Source organism: Microtus pennsylvanicus, chromosome 1, assembly GCF_037038515.1.
Source record: "Microtus pennsylvanicus isolate mMicPen1 chromosome 1, mMicPen1.hap1, whole genome shotgun sequence".
NCBI lineage: Eukaryota > Metazoa > Chordata > Mammalia > Rodentia > Cricetidae > Microtus > Microtus pennsylvanicus.
Window position 1 is genome coordinate 180,656,823 of NC_134579.1, and position 24,379 is coordinate 180,681,201.

The window sequence follows — 24,379 nt, forward strand, 5'->3', positions numbered from 1 at the left end:
AAAATGTGTCTCATGATACGTTTACTGAAGAAGAAAAGATCAGAGTCCAAATTGCAGTTGATTCTATATATTCTGCAGGCACCAACTAGAAGCAGACACCTGAAGAATTACAGCCCTTTGCTTAAACCATTTTGAAAGGCATCAGTGAGGAGAATTCTAGAGACTGGACAGAACTTCAGGCAGTACACTGGGCCGTATATTTTTCTTCTAAAGAAAATGGGCCTAGAGTGTGATTGTATAGTGATTCAAATTTGTAGATAATAATTTGGCTGTATGGCTGAGTACATGAAAGGATGTAAAGATACTTGTGTGTTGTGTAAATTCTTACCAAACAGTGACTTTCCATGATCAAGTAGATAGGATTACTTGTTCTGTAGATAGTGGTGACATGCATATCATTATGATTTTCCTATGAACTAAAAAGCAAAGATAATGTAGAGCAGAAATAGAGGTTATACTTGGGCTCAAGAACATAGACTTTTACTCACCAAAGCTCAACTGAGGGATACTACAGAATGTCAAACATGCCCATAACAAAGACTTTTACTGAGCCCCTAACATGATACTATGCCACAGGGTGAGCAGCCAGTGAAATGATAACAGATATTTTTTATTTGACCATTCCCATGATGGAAGAGGATGTAGTTTGTCCTTACTTAAAAAAAAAATATTTAAAGCTGGTATGGTTTTCCATTCCTTCATGCAATGCTCCAGAGAGACTAATTTTGATGGACTGACACTTTTGCAGGTAAAGAAGGAAGTCTTGTTGAGGTGCTTGTTCAGGATGGATGGAGAAAATGTGAAATGGATAGCTTAAATAGACATTTAGTCCCTAATAGGAGTCTTTCAGGTCTTTAGCATCATCTTGGGTCTGCTGAAGCATCCAGCTTATATAACACAGTATCTATAGGGTTCTCAGCCTCTGTAGTATGGAGATAACCAACACTGACCTACTCAATTACCATTGTGGCTGCCAGTCCAATGAATCCTGTTTTATAATATACACATGCTATTGGTTCTGACCCTCTAGAAAATCCTCCCTGCTATATTTCAGACAAGATCACTGAAAATCCTGAGTATCTATATGGAAAAAATGACATTTTGAATTTCATGTTTATCTTTGCATTTCTAATTTAATGTAAATTCATCAAGCCTTATTTTATGGTGAATAAACAATGAATTCCTAGCAAGTAGATTTTCTCCCTGTGAGGAGTCAATAGAAAGCCCTTATCAGCTGGGTGGTGATGGTTCATGCCTTTAATCCCAACATTAGAGAGGCAGAGGCAGGTGGATCTCTGTGAGTTCCAGCCAGCCTGGATGATCTACAAGAGCTAGTCCCAGAACAGGCACTGAACCTACACAGAGAAACCATCTTTCAAAATAAATAAATAAATAAACAAAAAAAAACAAAACAAAATAAAAACAAAAGAAAGTCTTAATCAATTTTTCTTTCTGTATGAAAGAAAACTTTCTTTGATGTTGGGAGAAGGATTTTTATTTTCTCTACATTTGAAGATATTTATTAGAAGGAAGGAAAAAGAATAGACTTTTATTGTACAACTTCAGAGAACACAATTAATGTAAAAAATAGCTGTCTTTAAATTTATTTATTTATTTGTTTGTTTGTTTATTTATTTATTTATTTATTTATTTATTTATTTATTTATTATTGGAGACAGGGCATGAATGCTGTCCAGAGTGTTTGTATAAGCCTAAGAACAACTTGCTTGAGTGGTTTCTCTCTTTCCTCCTTGCAAATTCTGGTGATCGAATCCCAGTTACTAGGCTGTGCAGCAGACAACTCATTCTATTGTGCAATCCTAATGAACTGCTCCATCTATCCCTAGACTGTAATGATGGATTTAGCTAAGCTTATGCTGAATCGGGAGTAAAACGTAGGTTTCTGTATTTTCATTATTTGCTGGTTTTCATTATTGTTCTTTTAAATATCCCTTAAAAACCAAAATCCTCCATCTCCCCTTAATTGCTAATCATCATCCATGAAGTTTAATATCTCCATTAGCATCATAGGCAATGAGTATTATCTAAATGTGAAGGATGATAGGATTTTGGTTAACAGGTGAGTTGTAGTATACAGTTTCAAAAGTCCCTGATATCACACTTACATACTACAACCTAGCCTTGGAATAATAACATATTATTTTGCTGAATTTAATGTGGCCAGCCCACAGGTCACTATCATTTTAAAGGTACTGTTTAAAAATGAGAATGACTGAATCAACAAAATGCATAAATATCTGTAGACAGAAAAGTAATATTGATATTAGATCTTTGGGTACATATGGTAGAAAAAATAGTAATGATGTTTTCTTATCAGTCATCTGATGATGTATTTATTAATTACATCCAATCTTCTGCTAACTTTTAGAGTTATATTTAGAATTATGTGCAATATAGTGTTATTGTATACATAAAGTTGTCCATGTCTGAAAGTGAATTTAGATAAAGGCATGGCAGACAGGTCATGGGAATTCTATTAATCATGTTAATGAAGCTGGACCTCATCTTATGAATGGCTGGTGAAAAGAGAAGTTAAATGAAGTGTTTTTTTTTTCAGTGCTGTGGCTTTGATGATTTACTATGACTTTAGTGAGTTTTAATACAAACATTGACATTTAAGTTAAGTCATTTGATCATGACAGTAGGTCAGATAAAAGACAATGAAGATTGAAATGTGTTGACAGTATGTTTATTAACATAAACAGGAAATTTTATAGACTACAAACATTAAGATTGTTTAAATAATCAAGTAGTAAAAATAAGAAAACTCAAAATTGTTTCCAGATTTCTAGTAAGGTATAGAGTGTTTAATGAAAGCAAGGGAGGGAGGAAAAATTAGCCAGTTTGAGTAGAGGAGGGTTGAATCCGAAGTTGTTTAATTGAACAGTTGAGAACAGAAGCCTGAAATGAATAGTAAAATCCAAAATGGAGATACGATGCTAATATTTAGAATATAGGGCATCTTCTTCACATGGCTACATCATAAGTCAAGGAAAGAATATATGCTTCAGCTAATAGCAGAATCTCTGGGATACCAACAAACAGTGTGTATACAGTAAAAGTATGCAAAGACTTCATAAATAAAGTTCAAAGACTATGAAGAGAAACTGAAGACTAATTCACATTATAAACTCCTCACAAGACACGCATAGCAGAGATAAACTGAAAGTTCCTGCTGTGGACAGGTTTCATTGCTTTAGCAAGGGACTCACCATCGGCATGAGCCACAGCAACAATGGCGTGCCTCTTTGAGACCTGGGACTCCTCCTGAGATATACTGATCCTCATATACATCCTCAAAAGCCTCGTTGCCTTGTCTCCCTGTATTGCTTAGACCAAAGATGATCTTATACAACCTTCTCCCATTGGAAAGATATCTGTTATTAAAGGCTTACTTCTGAGGTCACTGCAGAGCAAATCTTTTGATGTTTTCCAAGAAAGAATAAATTTTAAACTGCCATGTTACTTCTGAATTTATCTCCCTGTTAGATTTCAGACTAGAGCTATAGTTTTGCTGAAAACTTTCTTCAAGTAGCAAAAATAGAGTACATCTTTCCCAATATCTTACCTTCTTAGGTCTAGAATTAACCCTCATCTTTTCTTTTAATTTATTCTTAGTATTGTATCCATAGGATTATGTTGAATGGAACTGAAAATTAATTGAAAATTGTGAATTTCAAAACAGATGGTATCAAATGAGGATTTGATATTATGTATCATCAATTAAGTATTAAAGCAAAATAATTCATGCAAGTGATAAATTAGAATGTTATAGCTCACTTACTGAACTATAGTTGAATTATTCATAACTTTGAAAATTTTACAGTGATCAAAAATCAACAGTGTTCACTCTATCATATACAGTCCCAAACTCAAAATCAACTTGGAAAAAAATAACAGCCACTAATTAAATTTTATTATGCTATTTAATTATGAGATATTATAAGCTGTTAAATGCTGTGGATGCCATATACATGAGAGAATAATAAATGTACTACATTTTAGAGAAAAGGAATGTGTATAGTAATTAACAAATGATAAAAATCAGTTTTAAAGCTATTTTGTAATTTTGTTAATAATGTAAGACCCTCCCTGAGTTTGTTTAATTGTTTTTCGAGACAAGGTTTCTCTGTTGTATTGGTGCCTGTCCTGGAACTAGCTCTTGTAGACCAAGCTGGCCTAGAACTCACAGAGATTCACCTGCCTGAGTGCTGGGATTAAAGTGTGCGCCACCACTGCCCAGCTCTAAATTTATTTGTAATGGCTTTAAAAGCTATGTGTGATTGTGTTAATTTTTCATTTTCTACCAAACTAACATATACCACTATACTTAAAACAAAAATTGAGACAGAAGATTAATTAGCAAAGAAGTTGGCTTTAATATCTTATGTTTATTTATAAATAGATTGTTTTCTGTCATTTGACTCCAAAAACTTAGCCAGCAAGCTCATTCCAACAAAAATAGTGGCCACGCTATAAAATCATAACATTATTAGTTGTGGACTCTGATGAGTTCCATAACTGATTATACAGTTTTGATTTCATATCATGATTTACTCTGGCTTTTACATGGTTGAATTGTAAATTGTCAATATTTGTATTTATGCCCTAATACTCAAGGTAAAATACTTCAATTCATGTAAGAATCCGAAACCAGTAGCTTAATATTTGTTTTTTTTAAATCATCATCACATTCTTTTCTACAACCACTAATTACCCAAAGATAATATTATCTGCAATCATATTATAGGAGAATAACATCTGCTGTTTTCTGGACACAGTGTTGGTGTCATTGTTAGCTACAGATCTGAATATATCTTTCTTTCATCTTCCTTCTTGCTTTCTAATATGCATTTCTTGACAACATGTGAAATCCTTGTATCCATGCCCTGATTAATGACTTTTTTATTGTCTAAATCCTTAGCTTTTACATAATACCATGATATCATTCATTCTGAAACAACTGCATTTACATCACACAGAATTAATAGGCATGTCAATTTCAGAATATGATACCATATAAAGCTATGCTAATTTAGGATTCTCTCACTTATGGTAAAATTATATCAATTAAACATAATATTATCTTTTACATAAAATGATATAAGCATGTTTGTGTATATACTATATATATCAATTTATGTATATATTATGTATATCAATTAGTAACATGTATATATTATGTATATCGAATAGTAACATATATATATTATGCATATCAATTAGTAATACATTCATGGTTAGGAACATTAATTTACGTTTACATATAATGTTAAAAAACATGCAAATAGGCGTCATGTATATTTTATTAGTTTTTATAATTTTTATGTATGTGTTCTTTTTGTACACTTACTATCATGTTAGTAGAATATGTATGTAAGGGTGTATGTGTAGATTTTTGCAAGTGTGAAAGTATAAAGAAGGTAAGTCTTATTAAATATTCCTATGAGATAATTTAAAGACATTGTTAAAATTACTGATTTCTCTACAAATTTCCTATTTTGTTTCTCAAAGCTAAATGTCCTATGTTAGCATTTCATGGGATATATTTGTTAATTCCATATTATTTTCACATAAAATGAATATTTTTATGTAAGACTTCTTAGTCAAATTTTAATATATGTAATACCTGCTATTTTAAAGTAGCATGGTGTACCCAAATATCCTATGGATGACTGAAATCATATTGAGTTTAAGCAATATATTTATAAATATTTTCAAAAACTGTATTTTGAATACAATTACAAACATTAATTTATATCTCTAGAGGATCAGGACTGAGTACACTAGAGAACTAAACATAAAACCTGGATAGTGTAGATGCTACAAGCACCATGCAAAGTTGGTGTATCAGTGAAATAGCAGAATTGGCAGGCAAAGTTCCTCTCAACACACTACACAAACTAAGTTAAAAGCTTCAAGATCAATTATAGTCATATCAGGATTTTTCTGTTGTGCTTACCCTTTTTGGTTGAGGCATCTGCAATCTCTTCTTTGGATCGTTCAGCTTCTGCAAATTTAGTTATACAAAGAGTAAGCAATGGATTTCAGAGTTTTCAGAATAATAACATATAGTCAGGCAAGAACACAGATAATCAAAACGTAAAATGCATATATTGCCTAGGAGAGAGAAAAGCAAGCTGCAGAGAAAGCTGAACTTCAAAACACTTTTATCACTTTTTGATAAATTAACCCTATGTAAACTTCCTTTAGCGAGGTATAATTCTGTGATATCAAAATTGTATTCTTATGTAAGTAGTGCTGATAAAAAGTAGCTTATTCCACAAAAAGAGATATTAGATTATGTGTATATGGTCACAGTTTAGGTGATTTATGAATGTTAGGGAAGAACTTGTAAAGCCCTTCTTTGTTCACTCTTTAATTGTCTAGGTGGTGAGGGATATTGGACCTGAATAGCTGGTGGTGTAAGTATTATTAAGTATTAGTGGTAATATAAATGCTCAACTCAGTTGTTGCTGCAAGAAACAGTAACTATTTAAAAGACACAACTTTTGCTCCACTGAAGTTATATGAATTATCTGGTAAGGAAAATGAGAAGGCCAAACCAAAGATATAAAATGAAATGTATTCCTAGAACAAGGTTTTCCATTTCAAAGCAAAGGCAGACAAACTTTCTACAATTTTCTGGGCTGGGGGAAAGAAAATAAGATGAGATGACAAATTTTTGTAATGCTCCCCATCTCATTTTATCAACATTTCATTATTTGAGTTGTTCATTATTATCGTATTTTTATACTTTTGATGTTATTAACATTTGTATATTACTATCACTTGTATGTATTATCTAATGACAGTACAATCTTAATATTAGTATTTATTATAAATTTTATATTTATAATTTGATTTTAAATTTATGGCTTAGACGTTTTTATAGGGTTTTAAAAGTCCCCATCCTCGAAGAACACTCCTATATAATTCTCCATGTACTTTTGTAGTTTTAATTAAGTTTTCTCATCTGAGCTGCTGGCACTCCCTCTGAGAGTCAAAGACCACCTAACACAAACTTAAATACCAGACATGAAAAGTCTCTTTTGAGTTATTAGTTAAAGTTATCTAAGATACAGCTCTTGGCCTTGGCTAATACAAGAGGTGGAAGGTAGATCTCTATTTCTGAAGACACTATGCACTTCAAGAACAGGATCCAGAGGCCCTTGAGCTAGAGCTGACTTGAATGTCCCCTCCATAAAGTCTAGCTTCTATGGTAACAGAAAATACATGCAAGCTTCCAAATAAGAGAAGTAATCAAGAGTCCCATCCACATGTGATACCTATGAATCACATCAATGATCAGCATGGCATGACATTCTTACAAGTGTAATAGTATCACACATACCTTGGCAGTAACCAATGGCTCTGTAATTGGTCTTAATATCCACTCAACAAAAGGAATACCATGCCTGGCATTTTAACTCTAGCTAACTATTCTATGAAATCATGGTCACTGCGAGAGAATCTACAATCACTAATTTACTAAATCAGAATAAGACTATATACCTTATTTTTGAAAGAAATAGTCCAGTGCTATTAAAATAATTTATCCAATATCTTGGTATAAATGCCTCCAAACACATGTTCAATGATAAATGCCTAAATTCAAAATTCCCTTAATCTTTAATTCTGCATACTGTCTGTTCTCAAATAATTCTAGAGTACATTAGTAAAGGAGTAAAGTTTGATAGAACAACCTCTGCTTGTTGGCTGAACATACAAAAATATGTTCAGTGGTAAAATCAGAGGGTAAAAAATAGTTCATTGTTGATATTTCAAATAAATTTATATAAACAAATTTTCAATCTGTCTGGTCTAAGGTAAATTTATTGTTCATAGCACAATTGACCAGAGGATAGTTTTGGATAATATGAACTAGGTGTTCTAAGCCCTTGAATTACTCAATATGAAAAGAATCAACTAAAGCAATGTTTACAAAGACCTTCAAAGCACTGGTGCTTGGTGTGACCATTCACAGTAAAATAGGGATGATGTCCAAATGTATTTTAGTAAGTAGTGAGAACATAATGTCCTTTTGAAATTTACCATGAATGGTAATGCATATGTTATATAATCAATTCTCTAAAATCCCACCTGTCATTGTCAGTCTCAGCACTATAATATCCAATGCTCAATGTAGTATATACATTCAAGAGGGTGGAGGAAGAAATGGTTGTTTGGAGGCATTTTTGGCTTGAATCCAGATGTACAAAATAATTTACATTAACTTTCAGAAACTCTAAATATAGGTCTGTGGTGTGGGGGGGTCCTTCTGTCTGTGTGCTGCTTTTTTTTTGGTTAATGAATAAAGAAACTGTCTTGGCCTGTTGATAGGGCAGAACTTAGGTAGGTGGGGAAGACAGAACTGAATGCTGGGAGGAAGAAAGGTAGGGTCCGAAAGAGGTGCCATGAAGCTGCCACCACCAGATATAAACCTGCTGAAACTTTGCTGGTAGGCCACATGGTGATATACAGATTAATAGAAATAGGTTAAATTAAGATGTAAGAGTTAGCCAACAAGAGCTAATGGGCAAAGCAGTGTTTTAATTAATACAGTTTCTGTGTGGCTATTTTGGTTCTGGGCAGCTGGGACAAACAAGCAGCCTCCTCCTTATAACAGGCCTGACATTTCTGTATTTCTCAAGACACTCTTTCTTCATCACCTTCACCTCACAGCATTGCAGGGACATTAAGATCTCCTGAATAGGATGTGTCATTGAAACTTGGACAGTTTCTATCTTTTGTAATGATCATAGAAACCACGAAAGCCTCTGCTTCAAGCTGATAAGTGTGTCTCCTACAGTGATATTACTTAATCTTCAGGAGCTGGGTAAATGGGTTATCCCTATTAACTCAATCTAATTTGTAGCTATGAATCGAGGGTTAAGGAAAATTAATTTTCCATGAACTTTTCTTCTGTTAATCTCACCTTTGGTTTTAAATTCAGTGTCATGATATGGAATCACATACATATCTGTTTTATGTTCATTTACCTATATATCTAATTGTCTTACATACTATTATGATTTAAAATAACACACCAGATACTCTGGTAATACCTATAAATTTCACAACATATTATATTGTCAAGTTAAAGATTTTCAAAAATATCCATAATTTATGCAACTTTCCCCTTAGCATTAAACTCATAGTCTACAGTAACCTTATAGTCTGCAGTAACTTAGTAAAATTTGTTATTTTATGATTTCAATACCTAAAAGGCCAAATTCAAGATAAATGTCTAATTATAATTAGATAATCTTAAGAAACAAGGGCTTATGAATCATTTTAAATTAATTTAAAGTGAAGACTAATATTCAGTTTAATCCCACATGTCATAAGTTGTTGGGTACTAACTCCTTTTAAATTTTATATTGGGTTTAAATCATTTGGCAAGCTAGTTTACTAGTTTTCTGCAAAAGATGCTTAGCTCTTCAGAATGTGATTGGACAGTGCTGCACAGATGGACATAATTCTAGATTTTATTCTTGTGGATGAATATTTTTATCTGTATGTTACATTTCTTCATGAGAAATGTTAATTTTCTGAGTCATTTTCAATCTAAAGTTTTCTATGAGCAATGCAAAATTATCAGTTTCACTTTCTACATTTTCTTGATTATGCATTTCCATGGTTTAGCATACTAAACAATCTATAATACAAAGTTTCAGTTAGCCTTACATTCAGCTTTAAACTTACTGTTTTACATGAAAATATAAACAGAATTATAGGTCATAATAAAGTACTTTTTAATTTAAGATTGCATATGTGTGTGTGTGTGTTCGTGATTTTGAATGCCCATTGATATTATGAGAGGACATTGGATGATCTGGAACTGGAGTTATAGATGATTGTGAACCAATATGGGTGTTGGGAACTGATCTCAAGAACTCAAGTCTTCTGTAAGTGCACCAAGTATTTTCCATTGTTGAATCATTTATCTAACCCTAAGCTACTCTTTTTCAGTATCTCTAACTTTTTAATGTCTTTGCGAACAAATGAAATTGCAATGTTCTATTTTTAAAAGACATCAAACTACCAAATATTTCAATTATTCTGTGATATATATGTCAATAATATACTGTTTTAAAAATAAAACATTAAATAAAACATAGGGCTTCTTTATATGTCAGTACCAGGATCAATGTTTATTCACCTTCAACTTAAAATAAAAATATAAATTTATTCTATAGTGTATGCAGCATATATTCTATTATTAATCTTATAGATAGAGCGTAAGAAAGTTAGTATTTTTCCTAAAAGCAAATGCCTCATATTGTACTTAATATCAATAACAGTATTGAAATAACTATTTTATCAAACAAAATATAATAAGCAACAAACAAGCATTTCTCCTTAAGAATGTTTCAAGATCTGCCACTGATGCATCTGTCATACATTTTCAGAATAATTTCAGAATATGAGGATATAAACATTAAGAAAAGTGAAACTCTACAAAAGAAATCTTAATAAAATTTTAGGAAGGCTACATTCCATATGAAATGTCAACTATCATGGTAGACAAAGTACATTGCTAAGAAGCTTGATCAAGGTATTAATAGTTAGAATCTTTAAATAGTTAATTAGGAAATGTGTAAAAAATGGAACTGTTGTTAGCTCTATTGGATGCAAAAACAGATGTGACAGAATACAGAATTATGGTCTAAGTTACTGAAAACTCACAAACTGGTGCTCACTGACAAATTTTCTTTAGGACAAACACAGAGAATGCCAGATGCATTATCTTGCACATTATTTCACCATAACAATTAATCATATAGAAACATGGACATGTGGGACACAAAAAGAAGTGTTAACAAGGTCTACAGAAGAAAATGCAGGTGAGTAATTTACATACTTGCTTTCCCAGGTTTTTCACTTGGAGCTGCAATGAGAAGAAAAAAAATCAGTTTTCATTAACTAGTAGCATTTTATTTATTTTAAATAACTTTGAGATATAGTTGTTTGGGAGATAGCAAGTATAACACTGAAAAAATAGATCTGAGGAGAAAATGCAGCTTTGTAGTTTTCTTTGTGGTCCTCTAAAATGAATTTCAAAGTCCAAAGATTTGGGAAGCTGTAGAAAGTGAGTTCATGCATCCTTCAGTATTTGCTCGTGCTGTATTTACTCTACTTTCAAAAATTATCGAACAGCCTGATTGCTTCCATGTTTAGACAAATATATGTTCCCAAATCTAATACTGTCCCAAAGAACATAAATTATTTTTTAAAAATTATCCAGTAATTCTACTTTCTTTTAAAATTTATTTTATTTATTTTACATCCTAACCAGTTTCTCCTTCCTCCTCTCCTTCCATCTTCCCTCCTCTGAGCCCTCTCCCTCAATTCACTCCTCTTTCTGTTCAGAAAGTATCGAAGGCATCAACAAAGCATGACATATAAAGTTGCACTAAGACTAAGTACCACCCCTTGTATTAAGGCTGGGAAAGGCAATCCACTATGAGGAATAGGTTTCCAAGAGCCAGCCAAAGCATTAGGGACAACCCCTGCTACCATTGTTAGGAGTTCCTCAAGCAGAACAAGCTACACAACTGTCACATATATGTAGAGGGCTAGGTTGGTCCCATGCAGGCTCTCTGGTTGTTGGTTCAGACTGTGAGTTCCTATGAACCCAGGTTAGTTGTTTCTGTGGGTTTTCTTGTGATGTTCTTGACACTTCTGGCTTCCTCACTTCAACAGGATTCCCTGAGCTCCACCTAATGTTTGTCTGGGATTCTCTGCATCTGTTTCCATCAGTTACTGAATGAAAGCTCTCTGATGATGCTTGGGATAGTCACCAATCTGATCAATGAAGAGGGTCAGTTCAGGCATTGTTAGGAGTCTTAGCTAGAGTAATCCTTGTAAATTCATGGGAGTTTCCCACTTTCTTAAAAAGAAATGTTTAACCAGGCATGGTGTTGTACACCTTTAGTCCCAGGACAGGGGAGACAAAGGCAGGAGCATCTCTGTGAGTCTGAGGCCAGCCTTATATACATAGTGAGCTTTAGGACAGAAAGAATTACATAGAAAGACCTTGTCTCTAAAATTAAAGCAAAACCAAATGAAAATGCTTGAGTATTAGTAAGTTGGTGCATTGCACCCACACCACCAGATGTGCATACAGTGACTGCAAACAGACTATTGTAGTTAGTGATAATACATAGGAATAATACTGATCCGTCAAAATTGCTCATATCAATTCTTGTGTATAATTCTGCATGTTTTCCATAATTTATGCTCTATTTTTGTCTAATATATATATGTATAAATATGAGCATGTATTCGTTATTACTGTGGGAATGCACTCCTGAATAAATAGGCACCAATCTATAATGCAGACAAAGCATCACTTTTCTGAGTGGTAACAGTTTGACTGTTATTGTGAAATAATGAAACAAGCTATTATTTCATCTCTTAAATTACGTGTCTGAAAATTATTCAGTTTTTATACTTTACGTCCAATTATTACTCTATTTCATGTTCATCTCTTCAACTAATAAACTGTTATCAAGTGCCCATTGTGTATCTGGAATTATAAAAGTCATTTTTGAGAATAAAAAGCTAAATCCCATCTGTATCCTCTGTCTTCTGATGTTTTAAAGCCCAGAAAAGAAAAGGGAATTAAATCAGCATATTAAAATCTATGATAACCATAAGAAAAAAAACTGCTATTGAAGTTGAAAAGATGTCCAAGCAGACTTTGTTCATCTCAGAAGGTATTACAAAGTTGGCCAAAGAATAAGAAACATAGGTTTGAATACTTACAGCAGGAAGTTATAGATATGCTAGGGTTTTAGCTGTATTCTCTTGGCTAGTGACATAATGTTAAATGAATGTTGCTTCATTTTAAATACAATGAAATGTGATAGGAGCAGCAGAGAGAATAATTAAGGAAATGTTTGCTTGCATACATGCACACCCTCTGCACATACACAACTCTTCACACCCATACTCTGCAAAGTCATCGCCTGCACAAACGTGTACACTCACATCTTGTATACACATATCTTCAAATGTCCTGTACACATGCACACACACACACACACACACACACACACACACACACTCACAAACTGTGTACAAAAGCCTCAGTCACATTCTTTGAATAGTAAAATAAATAACTTTAAATAATAAAATAAAAACTACCAAGAAAAAGCTATAGGTAGCGTTTAAGGCAAGGTCAACTGGAAGTATTTAAGTATTTCAGAAATTATCAACTGGAATAATTTATTTGAACTGATTAAATTTTAGAAAACCTTAAGAAAATGATTTTGAGTCCACATTATCTGTACTTTTAATTTCAGTTGTTTTATTTGTCTGGTTGACTGGTTTTAATTTTCTAATCTTAGGATGTTGCTATATTGAGAGAAATACTCCAGAGCAGTCCAAAATGTTGTTAATCAACACTATGAACAGGAGAGAACATTTTCGGGAGTTGAATATCTTGTGTTTCAAAAGTAAAACAATGTGAGGAGAGCATTCACAGAAATGTTTTATTCTTGCCTTCTCTTGTCTGCTTTAATCATAAGTGTATCTAGAAACCAGTGTTGGTGATTGTCGTTGCTGATCATCAGCTTCCTGGACTCGAGACCCACTGAGGAGACAATTGTCTGGGCATGTGAGTGAGGGGTTATCTAAACCAGATGAGTTGAAAAGGGAAACCCACGGTAATCATGGGCACCCACGAGCTGTGGTCCTGGGCTAGACCCAGCGGTCATTATTTTCTCCATGCAGACTGTGAATATGATGTAACTTAGTGCATTGAGCTCTCCTATGTCCTGGTGGACTATACCCTTGTACTCTGAGATAAATAAACCCTCCATCACAGGTTGCTTTTGCTGGGTGATTTTTCCAACAATAGTGTTTCTCAAATATTGCCCAAATGGATGAAAGGTGATCTTACTAAGATGTAGAATCTGATTTACTTGATCTGAGGGGAGACTAGATATTCATACTAGCAACCTGTTAGAGGACCTGATACTGCTAGTTCATAGACACTAGTTTAGCAAAAAAGAAAGAACACAGTATTCAATTTACATCCTCTCAAACTGTACTGATATTGATTCTGTCAAGACCTTAGAAAACAGACAATGAGATGACAGATTTCCTGCCTTAATCTGGCATTGCCTTTATAATCCCGATTCCGGCTTGACATGGGTAAAATTGATTGAGCTACTCCAATCTCACTCACCTGGAGATTCCAATTTTGGTGACTTTGCTGTGTGAAACAAGAAAATAAAGGGAAAAAATCACTAATCTGTGATAATCCATTAAATTTCAGTTTTCAAGTACCAAATAAATAATTTGAAAAAGCAGAAAAACATTAAAATAATTACCTGGTTCTGTGGGCTTTTCTTTCTTTTCCTGTTCTAAAACATATTACCATGTTAATATTATTATACTTCTATATTTTCTAAATAAGATTAGTAATGTAAACAAACATACATTGCTAATGTTAGACCACAGAAACTCATGAATGTCACAAAATGATTAATATCTCACCCTCAGTATAGCCCTTTATCCCTTGTTCATTGAGCATGTTCCCCTAGCATCGCACCGAAATATTCTAAATATTAAGGAATTTTTTCTGAAGTATTACAAGAAAAATAATATAGATTTTTAAAGGATGCAACACATTAAGCTTGCTCTTATTTTATATTAACATTAATTAAAGTTTGGATACAAAGTAAGCACCAAGTATAGTTGATTTAAAATAAATTATAGAAAGTTGAAACTGGGTCCATTTTATATGGACTGCCTCTGCCAAGTATTTTCTTAGCTGTGTATTTAGTGACAATAAGAACTTTGATGCGAAAATTTAAGCACTAAAATAAAGGAAGAAGGCCAGTGGAAACAAACACACTTGCCTGGCTGTACAAAGCCTCATTAGGTGGTACTTCCTTCAGAGATGCCCGCCCCCATCACATTAGTTGATGAAAAGGCATGATTCGAGCCTCAAGCTGACACTGACCTATTAATAAGGACTATTTTTCTGTTGCTTATGTTTCTATTCTAATTTAAAGATTCTCAAGGGATGATAACATATAGGCATGGTAAAGCAAAGCAAGACAGAGATTTCATGAGATTTTACCTAGTGAATGTAATCTGAAGATAGGAAGATATTTGCATTGAAAGAGTTCTATAAACCGAATTCTAGGATGAAAGAGTGCCAAATGGTTTTCTCTGACCAATGCATCAAACTCACCCTGTACAATTTTATTCTCCAAGCCTGTATTGATGTATGTGGTTTAGGCAACTTATTCTGCTCTGACACAGTAGCTAGCAGTAAAGTAAATAAAACAAGTGGTTTGATCAAGTGCTGGGAGCACAAACAAAATTGAGTGGCTTGGCTAAAACTAAACATACTAAACACATTCCTAAAAGTCCAAATGACAGTTAACTGGGAGTGATGTTAATTTTTAATTTCTTTAAACATATGTTCATTTTTATTTTGTATTTAAGTGCTTTGTTAATATGTGTACATGCATACCGTGTGTTATATATGAAAAGGGGCCTTGGATCCCCTGGAACCAGAGGTACAGATAGTTGAAAGGCACCATGTGGATGATGGAAACCAGACCTTGGGCCTCTGAAAAAGCATTAAGTGTTCTTAATCAATAAGTCATCTTTCCAGGTCCTGGGTGTATGGTTTAACTAACAGTTGAATAATTAACTGAAATATTTAAAGATGTTTATATTAATAAAGTGATGACAACAAAGAATTACTGAAAGTGAATTTCAGCTTTTGTCAAACTCAAACACTGGCTATGCATGATATCCAAAGATGAAATAAAAAGCTTTCCTCTCTTTATATATATATAAAATCCTATTACATATATGTAATAGGATTTTATATAATGTCAATATATAGGATTTTATAAAATGTCGACAGACTTCTTGTCCTGCTTTTCTCATTATGGGTTAATTTTAGCCTGTAAGTAAAAAAGTCTTCTAATTTATGAATAATTTGAAACTAAATATGAGATTATAAGTTATAATTGAGTACAGAAAACATAAATACAAAAATATTAGATTGAACAAATTAAAAGATTCAATAATAGTAACAAAAATAAAGTCTACTCAATAAAGCAAAAACAATAGGTGAATTCGTAAGTGATTAATCATTGTTTTTAAGGATATAATTTCTCCCCCAAATTACTGCCGAACAACAATCTACAACCTTTATTGCAAGGGAAGAAGTTGGATGATAAATGAATATCTGAGAAGGAATGTTTATTTATAAAATACATTAGTGACTTGAAGATTGCCAAGGAGATGCAATAAGTCTGGAAAACTTTAAATCCCATAAACTGCAACAAAGTAAAGGCTTTAAAGATATATATATATATATATATATATATATATATATATATATATATGTGTGTGTGTGTGTGTGTGTGTGTGTGTGTGTGTGTGTGTATACATTTTTAAAAGTGCAAACAATTGTTAATGACTTAAGAATTGGATCTCTAATAACTTTATTCCAACGAGTTTTATAATTCTTGTATGATGATGAATATTAACATGGCAAAATATTTGTAAATAACAAGAAGAAAGGTAATAGAAAAGATCTGGAAAATGACAGCTACTGAGTGTTTTCTAAGAACAAAGCATTGACTAGATCACAATACTAAACATGCCATATATGTGTGTACACATATATAATTTTTAATAAAAAAATATGCTCTTTATTGAGTCAATCAACAGGCATGCCAGGCTTAGTAGACTTTCTATGGGAGACCTTATTCTCTCTGAGGAATGAGCGGAGGTGGTGAGGGGAGTTAGGGAGGAGCAGGAGGAGGGGAAGGATGTAGGGGGAACTGTGGTTGGTACAAAAATGAACCACATTGCAGGTGCAATGGTTTATGTTATGTTTTCTGAATTTTTGGACCAGATCTCATAGCAGCTATCTACACTCATCTATCCAGGCCTGAAGGACCATATATATCTCTCTACAGATAAATTGCTCTGTCTGGCAGGTTTGTGGCATAATTTCATGTTTCTTTCCACAGGACATGTCAGATCAGTTTTCATGACATAGTGTTTCAGTGTCCTAACTTTCAGTACAACCAAAACATGCATGATTTTTTAAGTTGATGTATATCTTAAAGCAGAATTTTAAATGTCAACGGAATCTTATCTCTATATTTCAGAAGTGTGTAGCTTTAATGGCTGAGTTTATTGTCCCTTAGTTTATATTTGTTAAATATATCTTAATTTTGAAAAACACAAACCTGGAGGCATATAGCTTTACTGAACTGTTGGCAAGCAATTTCAATAGTGTGTTGAATAATTGTGGAAGATCCTTAAGAAATGGATCCCTAGAATTTTATTGCAATGGCCTAACCATGCTGATAGTAGGTGGAATGTGAACAAGACAAGATATTTATAGATTACAAAAAGATAATATGGAAGAGTCTTGAAACCAGCACTCACTGTTTTCTAAGATTGGAGACAAGAATAGATGACAACATTAAACTTACACAAGCGTTATATTATGGGCATCAATGGAATGCGGTTATGGTAGGAAATTAAAGATTTGAATTAACTACCCACACGAGTTAGAATTATTGTTATAGTTTCTGTGCTACTATAACCTCCTTTTTACATATACTCCAGTATGCCGAAGACCAATAAATAATGTAAAGCCACTAAAATAAACAAATCAAAATAAAAATAGAGTCCACATGCATTAAACACAGAAATTTGAAACATAAATATATCAGCACCAGCAGGGTGATTATATATAGCAGAGGCAACATATTTATACAGGCGTTGCATGCATTTCCTTACTTTTCCCCTTGGATTGTTCTGTAGAAAGAAAAAGAAGCAGGGAATAATTGCTCTTAAAAGATTTTGAGATATGTTTGCCACAAAACAATGGCTAGAGTGCCTCTCGCCAACCCACCTCCCTATGACTTTTCCTTTTAAATTTCACAGGGAATCTTGCTTTGAGGTTTCACTAATTATCCCAGGTAGATCTATAAGTTGATTGACAGAAACAGAAGAGGTTTTGAATTATTCTGCTTAATGACCTGAATGTTTTATACCCGGTAGTCTTAATACACATACATAAACACCTTATACATACATAATTATGGAAGACAGAGGATGCATTTGACAAATAGATCATGATTGTAGTCAAGACAAAGAATGTATACTTCAATTCCAAACAGATGACACTATGTCGAAATGATATTGAACTTATTAAATTTGTGTATTTGATATGTAACATTGTTAAGAGTCATAAAATAATTCTATCTTTGAAATAGTTAATGATAGGCAAATATGAACAATTATTGGTGTTTTGTGTTTACTAGAGCTTGAGCATGGAGTCTTATGCACGATAAACAAGTGTGCTGTCCCTGAGTTACAGCTCCCGATCTCTTATTTTTGTCACTGTTAAATACTTCTAGTGGCAACATTGTCAGAGAGCTCTCTTTGTCTTACTTGCTCCCTTGCTCTTTTCTCTTTCTTCTCCCTCTTTCTCTTTTATATACAGGATTTTCTTCTAAACATGTCTTTTAGTGATAAAATGCCATTTACAGGCTCATCAATCAAGTACCACGTACCAACCCCCCTGTTCACACACACCCAAAAAGAAAGCATTTCAAGTATTTCTTATACCTTTTAGAGCTTTCTTCAGTTTCTTGGAATCTGAAAATGCAAAGATAAATGATTGATACTGTAGATATGATTAAACTAACAACTGACTGGTTAACAATAAAATTTCCATAACCTCAGAATTATTTTAAATTAGTCAATAGGATGACTACTTTTTAAATTATTTAAGAATAAATTGCCCTGCTTTCCAAAGGATGAACATTATAAGTCAAGAAGTTCTTTCTGAAGCATAAAGCATAGACAGGTATATAAACCAAAATATCTACATCTAATTTTCATTGATACTTAGGTTGTGGTTAGAGTATTTATTAACTTTGTAATAGAAAGTCAGTGTTTCTAAATATGAATAAGGGTCCATAAAATTAGCTTTTAGTTTCTCATTTGTTCTATCTATGGTGGTCCATGTGAAATTTCTTGTACATTTTTCAATAGTCAACACATACCTAGTATGTATTCAATGATTTCTACTATTATGGAAAATGAGTAGATTGATATTGCTTGTTAGTTACTTAACAAATTATTATTAGGCAGGAGATAATAGGAAGAACTTCCAGAGAAAGAGAGAAACTTGCGGTTAAAATCTAGGTGCACAAGAGATGCCAGAGAGAACTGTATGTTAGAACATATAGTACAGAATAGAGAAACTGAGCCACAGGCAGAATGTAGATGAATAAAAACAGGTTAATTTAGTCAGGCAGTATTGCTGCATTCCTTCAATTCCAGCACTGGAGAGGCAGAGACAGGTGGATCTCTGTGAATTTGAGGCCACCCTCGCCTACAAAACAACAACACAAAAAGGTTAATTTAAGTTTTAAGAGCTAATGGGACAAGCCTATGCTAATGGCCAAGCTTTCATAATCAATAAGCAGTCTAGCAGTCTCTGTTTTGTTATGTGAATCGGTGGTCCCAAAAGAAAGTCAAACAACTTTAGAAAAAAAAACTCATAAATATATAATACCCAATCATCATCATTACTTGACTAATATGTTGGAAAATGGATGCTTATACATTGTTCTTATGACTTTTATATTTAAGAGGTTAGACATTACTTATTTATTCAGAGAATGCTTATTTGTTGAGCAGTGTGTCAACAACATAGCATCATTAATTGGGTTGAGGATTCAGTTTAATACTAGAGTGTTTGCCTAGCAAGAGTAAGGCCCTGGGTTTAATCCTAATTTCTGAGAAGAAAAAAAAACAAGAATTAAGCCTTACATGGATAAAAGTAAATTGGATATAGCCTTTTCTGTCAATAGGCTTAATCAATTTAAACAAAGGAAAAATAAATTTAAGCAGCATGGAGCACAGGAGGACAAGAAACACATAGTGGTAGAGCAATGTCAGCAGACGTCAGTTGCAGATTATAGTTCAGTATTTTTTTTTTTTTATGGCAGGGTTTCTCTGTAGCTTTTGAGCCTGTCCTACACTAGCTGTTGTAGACCAGGATGGCCTCAAACTCACAGAGATCTTCCTGCCTCTGCCTTCCAAGTGCTGTGATTAAAGGAGTGTGCCACCACTTCCCAGCTAGTTCGGTATTCTTAAGTGAGAGGATCAACTTCTCACAAAAAGGAGGTATCACTGGAGCCTTAAAACAATTACATGTTCTGTTCATAGGAGGAAACAGAACAGTAAGCTCTGTTCAGATAGCAAAAATACCAGAGTCATGACATTAATATATATGCAATATTGAAAGCAACTTTGCCTAAAGTAATAAAGGAAGAGCAGGAGTTAGCATGTAGGGAGACACCCTCACCCTAGTATCCTAGTAGCCTTGTGCATAGCCACTAGCGATGCAAGCTAAAGTGCCAACTCCACTGACTTGAATCTTAACAGGATCCCTAGTAGTCCTATTAAAACATAGCCTTGTGGAAGGCTTGTGAGGAGCTGATGGGACTAATCCTCCCAAGACCCCTTCATCTCTCCCATGTGACTCTGAAGACATTTTCTCACCTCCACCTCAGTCTTCTGCCATGGATGCAAGGAAGCAAACATTAGTTCACAAAATTGTATCATAGAAAGAATTGGCTTCTGTGAAAGTGATTCTAACTTGTTTGTTGACATTAATATCTCATTTTGTTTTCATGTGGAAGGACAACATGAGGCAGGCACCCTCAGCTAGTTTTAATATTTTATATCTATGAAAGTAATATATTGTGTTAGTCCCAAAGGACTTCCCATGCCTGACCTCTGGAATTATTTGATCTGTGGTCTCGGGCTGCCAAGTTGTATGCCTGACAGCAAGTATGGAAAGCAAGTGTGAAAGTGGACTTGAGAACTTTAATTTCAGTTTAAGATTGGAGGTTTCCATTATATAGTCACAGTGGAGTCATTCAGTATTTTAGACAGCTAATGATTTAAACGTTTTAATTAACACAGTTTAATATTGTAGAATGAATAACTAGTATGGGCAGGATATTTATTTCTGTCACAGTCTCAAATATTTTCCCTTCAGGATTCCGTTCAATGGCTAACAACCACTAAGGACCACAAACGGCTTCTATTTATTTTAATTGGTGTTGATAGCTTGAAAAGTAAGTTGAGAACATTTCAAACATGCTTATAAATTATTAGCAACAATAAATCTGTTACAAGGAACATTGATATCACACTTTATGGCATATATAATTCTTTTGACAAAAAAAATTGTGAGATGAATGACTATACATTCTATGCTTCTGTGAATCTTGTTAACATCTGACCTAACGAGATGACAGTTGGATTGGTATATCTGCTTAGCCATTTAATCTCTTTCAAAATCAGACATCCTTCAGCTTCAGGAAAATTCAAGTAAACATTCACGTGAGGAGAAAGAAGAATACAAAATGCATTTAAAGTTTTAGAGCGCTGGTTTTTTTTTTCTGCTAGAGGAATATGGAAAAGGTCTCAGGGATTCTCTGAAGTCACTGAACACTGTAAATTTGTCTGCTCTTTAGGGGTGATCAATCACTCTAGCTGACCTGAGAGCATATGAGATCACAGTGACATGCAAGCAGCAATGACATGACTGAAGGCTGTACTTCAGATTACAGTTTTCACTTCATTTTTTAGGAAGAATAAAGAAATGGAGAGGTCAATGAGCCTGAAGTATATGAAAGACTAAATGTCAGGGTCCAGTGGAAAATTGCAACTTAGCTCAGTAGAGTTTTGGAGTCTTATATTAAAAGTGTTTTGCTTTTTTTCAACAGTTGAATTTCTATGGGAAAAATTTCAAGCTACTCACATAGGGATTTGGAGAATTTCTCGAGAAAACTGATTTGAGGTATATTAGTAAAGCAAAAGCAAAACTAGAAAATGTCCTGGAGGCATAACAATGGGTTAGGGGCAATCATTCAGCTCAAATATATGAAACTATAATGTGATTATTGCTTTATTGCTTCATATACCATGGTTTTCTTAATATTTTTGTTCTATAGCTAATGAATTTCTGAATAAAAATCAATTTAGCATAATGAACTCAAAGAAACACCAAAGTTTAATTTGTTTCCATGACTATCTCAAAAACAGTTATTAATATTACTCCTTTACCCAAATTAGAATATAAATTGATTTTACTACTGAGATACTAAAGCAGGAAAACAGACAACCAAACATTTCTGAGGTTTACACTGTATACAACTGTGCTGGGAACTTACAACCTCTTTGTTCTTATGACATCTCTGATGCCTTTCCAAAGTGTTTAAGAAGGGAACATACATGGTATCATTTGGAAGAACAGTGTGGAAAGATTTACTGCATTTATATAGAGAATTCATACATATTGAAATGGCAGAGGAAACACAGTGATATGTCCTAGTTGTCTATCATAATAGTGTGACTTCTTCCTAAAATAATAAGCAAAGCTTTGTTTTGTTTCCTTTTACATGCATATTAACTCTTTGCTTTCTGTTTAATAGAAGCAAATTGTGAACTTCACCAGAATGTGATTACATAAAATCCTAATAAAATTAAGTATAAAATATAACCTTTTTTCCCTATCATTCTCTGATCAGATGAACACTAATGAGATTATAGATGTCATCCCCACATTACAAGTATTTTCTTATATCTGCATGCTATTTTTGCAATAAAAAGGAGCCTAGATTAATTAGCCATGGTGGAACATGTTGCAAATGTGTGAACATGCACTAGAAACATCTCCCAAAAGAGAATGATGGGAACTAGATCAGTCTTCTCTCTCCCATGCTTCATTAACCATAGCTAGACTTCATTATGTCTATAGACCTCTGCTGGCTTGTGCTCTCTCTCTCTCTCTCTCTCTCTCTCTCTCTCTCTCTCTCTCTCTCTCTCTCTCTCTCTATCTCTCCTTTACTTTAGAGTTTTTGTCATTGTAAATATATTCTCAAATTTTTTGACATATGAACCCTCCTAAACCATTTATATTGTGATCATTATTATTAAAAAAAAAAAAGTTAGCACTCTTGGAAGAGAAGTCTGAGTCTGGTATGTGGTCATCAGGAGAAACATGGCCTAATCATCCTGATCACCCATAGTTTAGTATCTTCCAGAATTGTTGTCTGATTCACCACAACACACACTATCTTCCAGTCTTTTTATTTTTGTGAAGTTGTATTCTCTATCCTTGTGTTACTTTACCCTCATCACAACAGTATTGAATTAAATGTTTGCTTTAATAATTCATCCATTATAATTTGTTTAAAGAGGCATGTTTTCTCTATGTTGCCCCAATGTAAATGGGTGTGGAAGTGATAGATAAGGATTGACTATAATTTATATTGACTTTAGAAGAAGATTGTTAAGTCAGGGTTTTTCTGTATGATCAATGTAAAAGGACACAAGGAGAAAGGCTTCTGCATTTTACAAATCAACAGAACTTCATCAAGTTTCCAACAGAGGAAGAGGACTACGATTTCGACAGACTATACTTTATACTTTGTCTTGAGAAAAGTCATGTTGAAACTATTTTGAGAGTGGAGCTCATCCCTTGGGCGAGCAGAAATAGAAATGGCACATTTGTGCAAAATGCAGGTGCTTAATATTTCCAGTAATCCAACAGGAATGTGGGAAACAGAGCAGACACACCCAGTTTGAGTATTGGTAAATTGTTCAAGCAAATGGTACAGTGGGATTTTATGTAAAACATTAAAACATACCTTCTTTCTTTTCATCCTTTTTAGCAGCTGCTGAAATAATGGAAAGCAAACATTGTTAAAATATTAACTGACCATTCCTTAGAATATACCTCATAAAATAAATATGCATCCTAGGTACTCATAAATCCATTCATAGCTCACGAACTACTAAGCCCACAAAAAACTGCATAGCTATAACTATATAAATAATATATAAATAAATAGTTATCCATAACTACATAAACACACTATAAAAATAACTATATAAACAAAAACTGTATAACTGTGTGACGACTTCTTAAAAATCAGAAATGAGAATATAGAAAAAACTATATATATATTATATATTGAATCACATAAACAAGAAGACAAGTTTATCCTTCTGTAAATCACATTTTCCATTTAAATTTTACACATTGTTATATCTTATAAATTACAACTTCTCTTTGAAAGTCATAAAACATAAACTATGTCTGTATCCATCAAAAATGTAAATGATTTTCTACAAAATATATAGTTTGCTCCTGAAGAAATATATGCTGGTTTTAAGTCTATTTTTCATTTGCAGTAAGAATATACTAAAAATACCATTTATGAATTCTACAAAGAATAAAGCCTCTGAAATTTAAATTTCT

The 24,379-nt window shown here is 33.3% G+C and overlaps 1 protein-coding gene across 25 annotated transcripts in view; it reads right to left on the reverse strand.

Moving 5' to 3' along the window:
- Positions 1–24,379, reverse strand: part of Trdn (triadin) — a 380,261-nt gene that overhangs the window by 123,498 nt on the left and 232,384 nt on the right. For 24 of the 25 annotated variants that reach the window (XM_075946189.1, XM_075946182.1, XM_075946106.1 and 21 more), the window contains 7 exons: positions 23,766–23,795; positions 18,658–18,687; positions 17,824–17,841; positions 14,367–14,399; positions 14,222–14,248; positions 10,889–10,915; positions 5,984–6,031 (listed from right to left, as the gene is read on the reverse strand). In XM_075946189.1, the coding sequence (XP_075802304.1) occupies positions 5,984–6,031; positions 10,889–10,915; positions 14,222–14,248; positions 14,367–14,399; positions 17,824–17,841; positions 18,658–18,687; positions 23,766–23,795 (213 nt within the window). The remainder of the gene's footprint in view (positions 1–5,983; positions 6,032–10,888; positions 10,916–14,221; positions 14,249–14,366; positions 14,400–17,823; positions 17,842–18,657; positions 18,688–23,765; positions 23,796–24,379) is intronic. The other variant, XM_075946113.1, reaches the window with a different exon arrangement.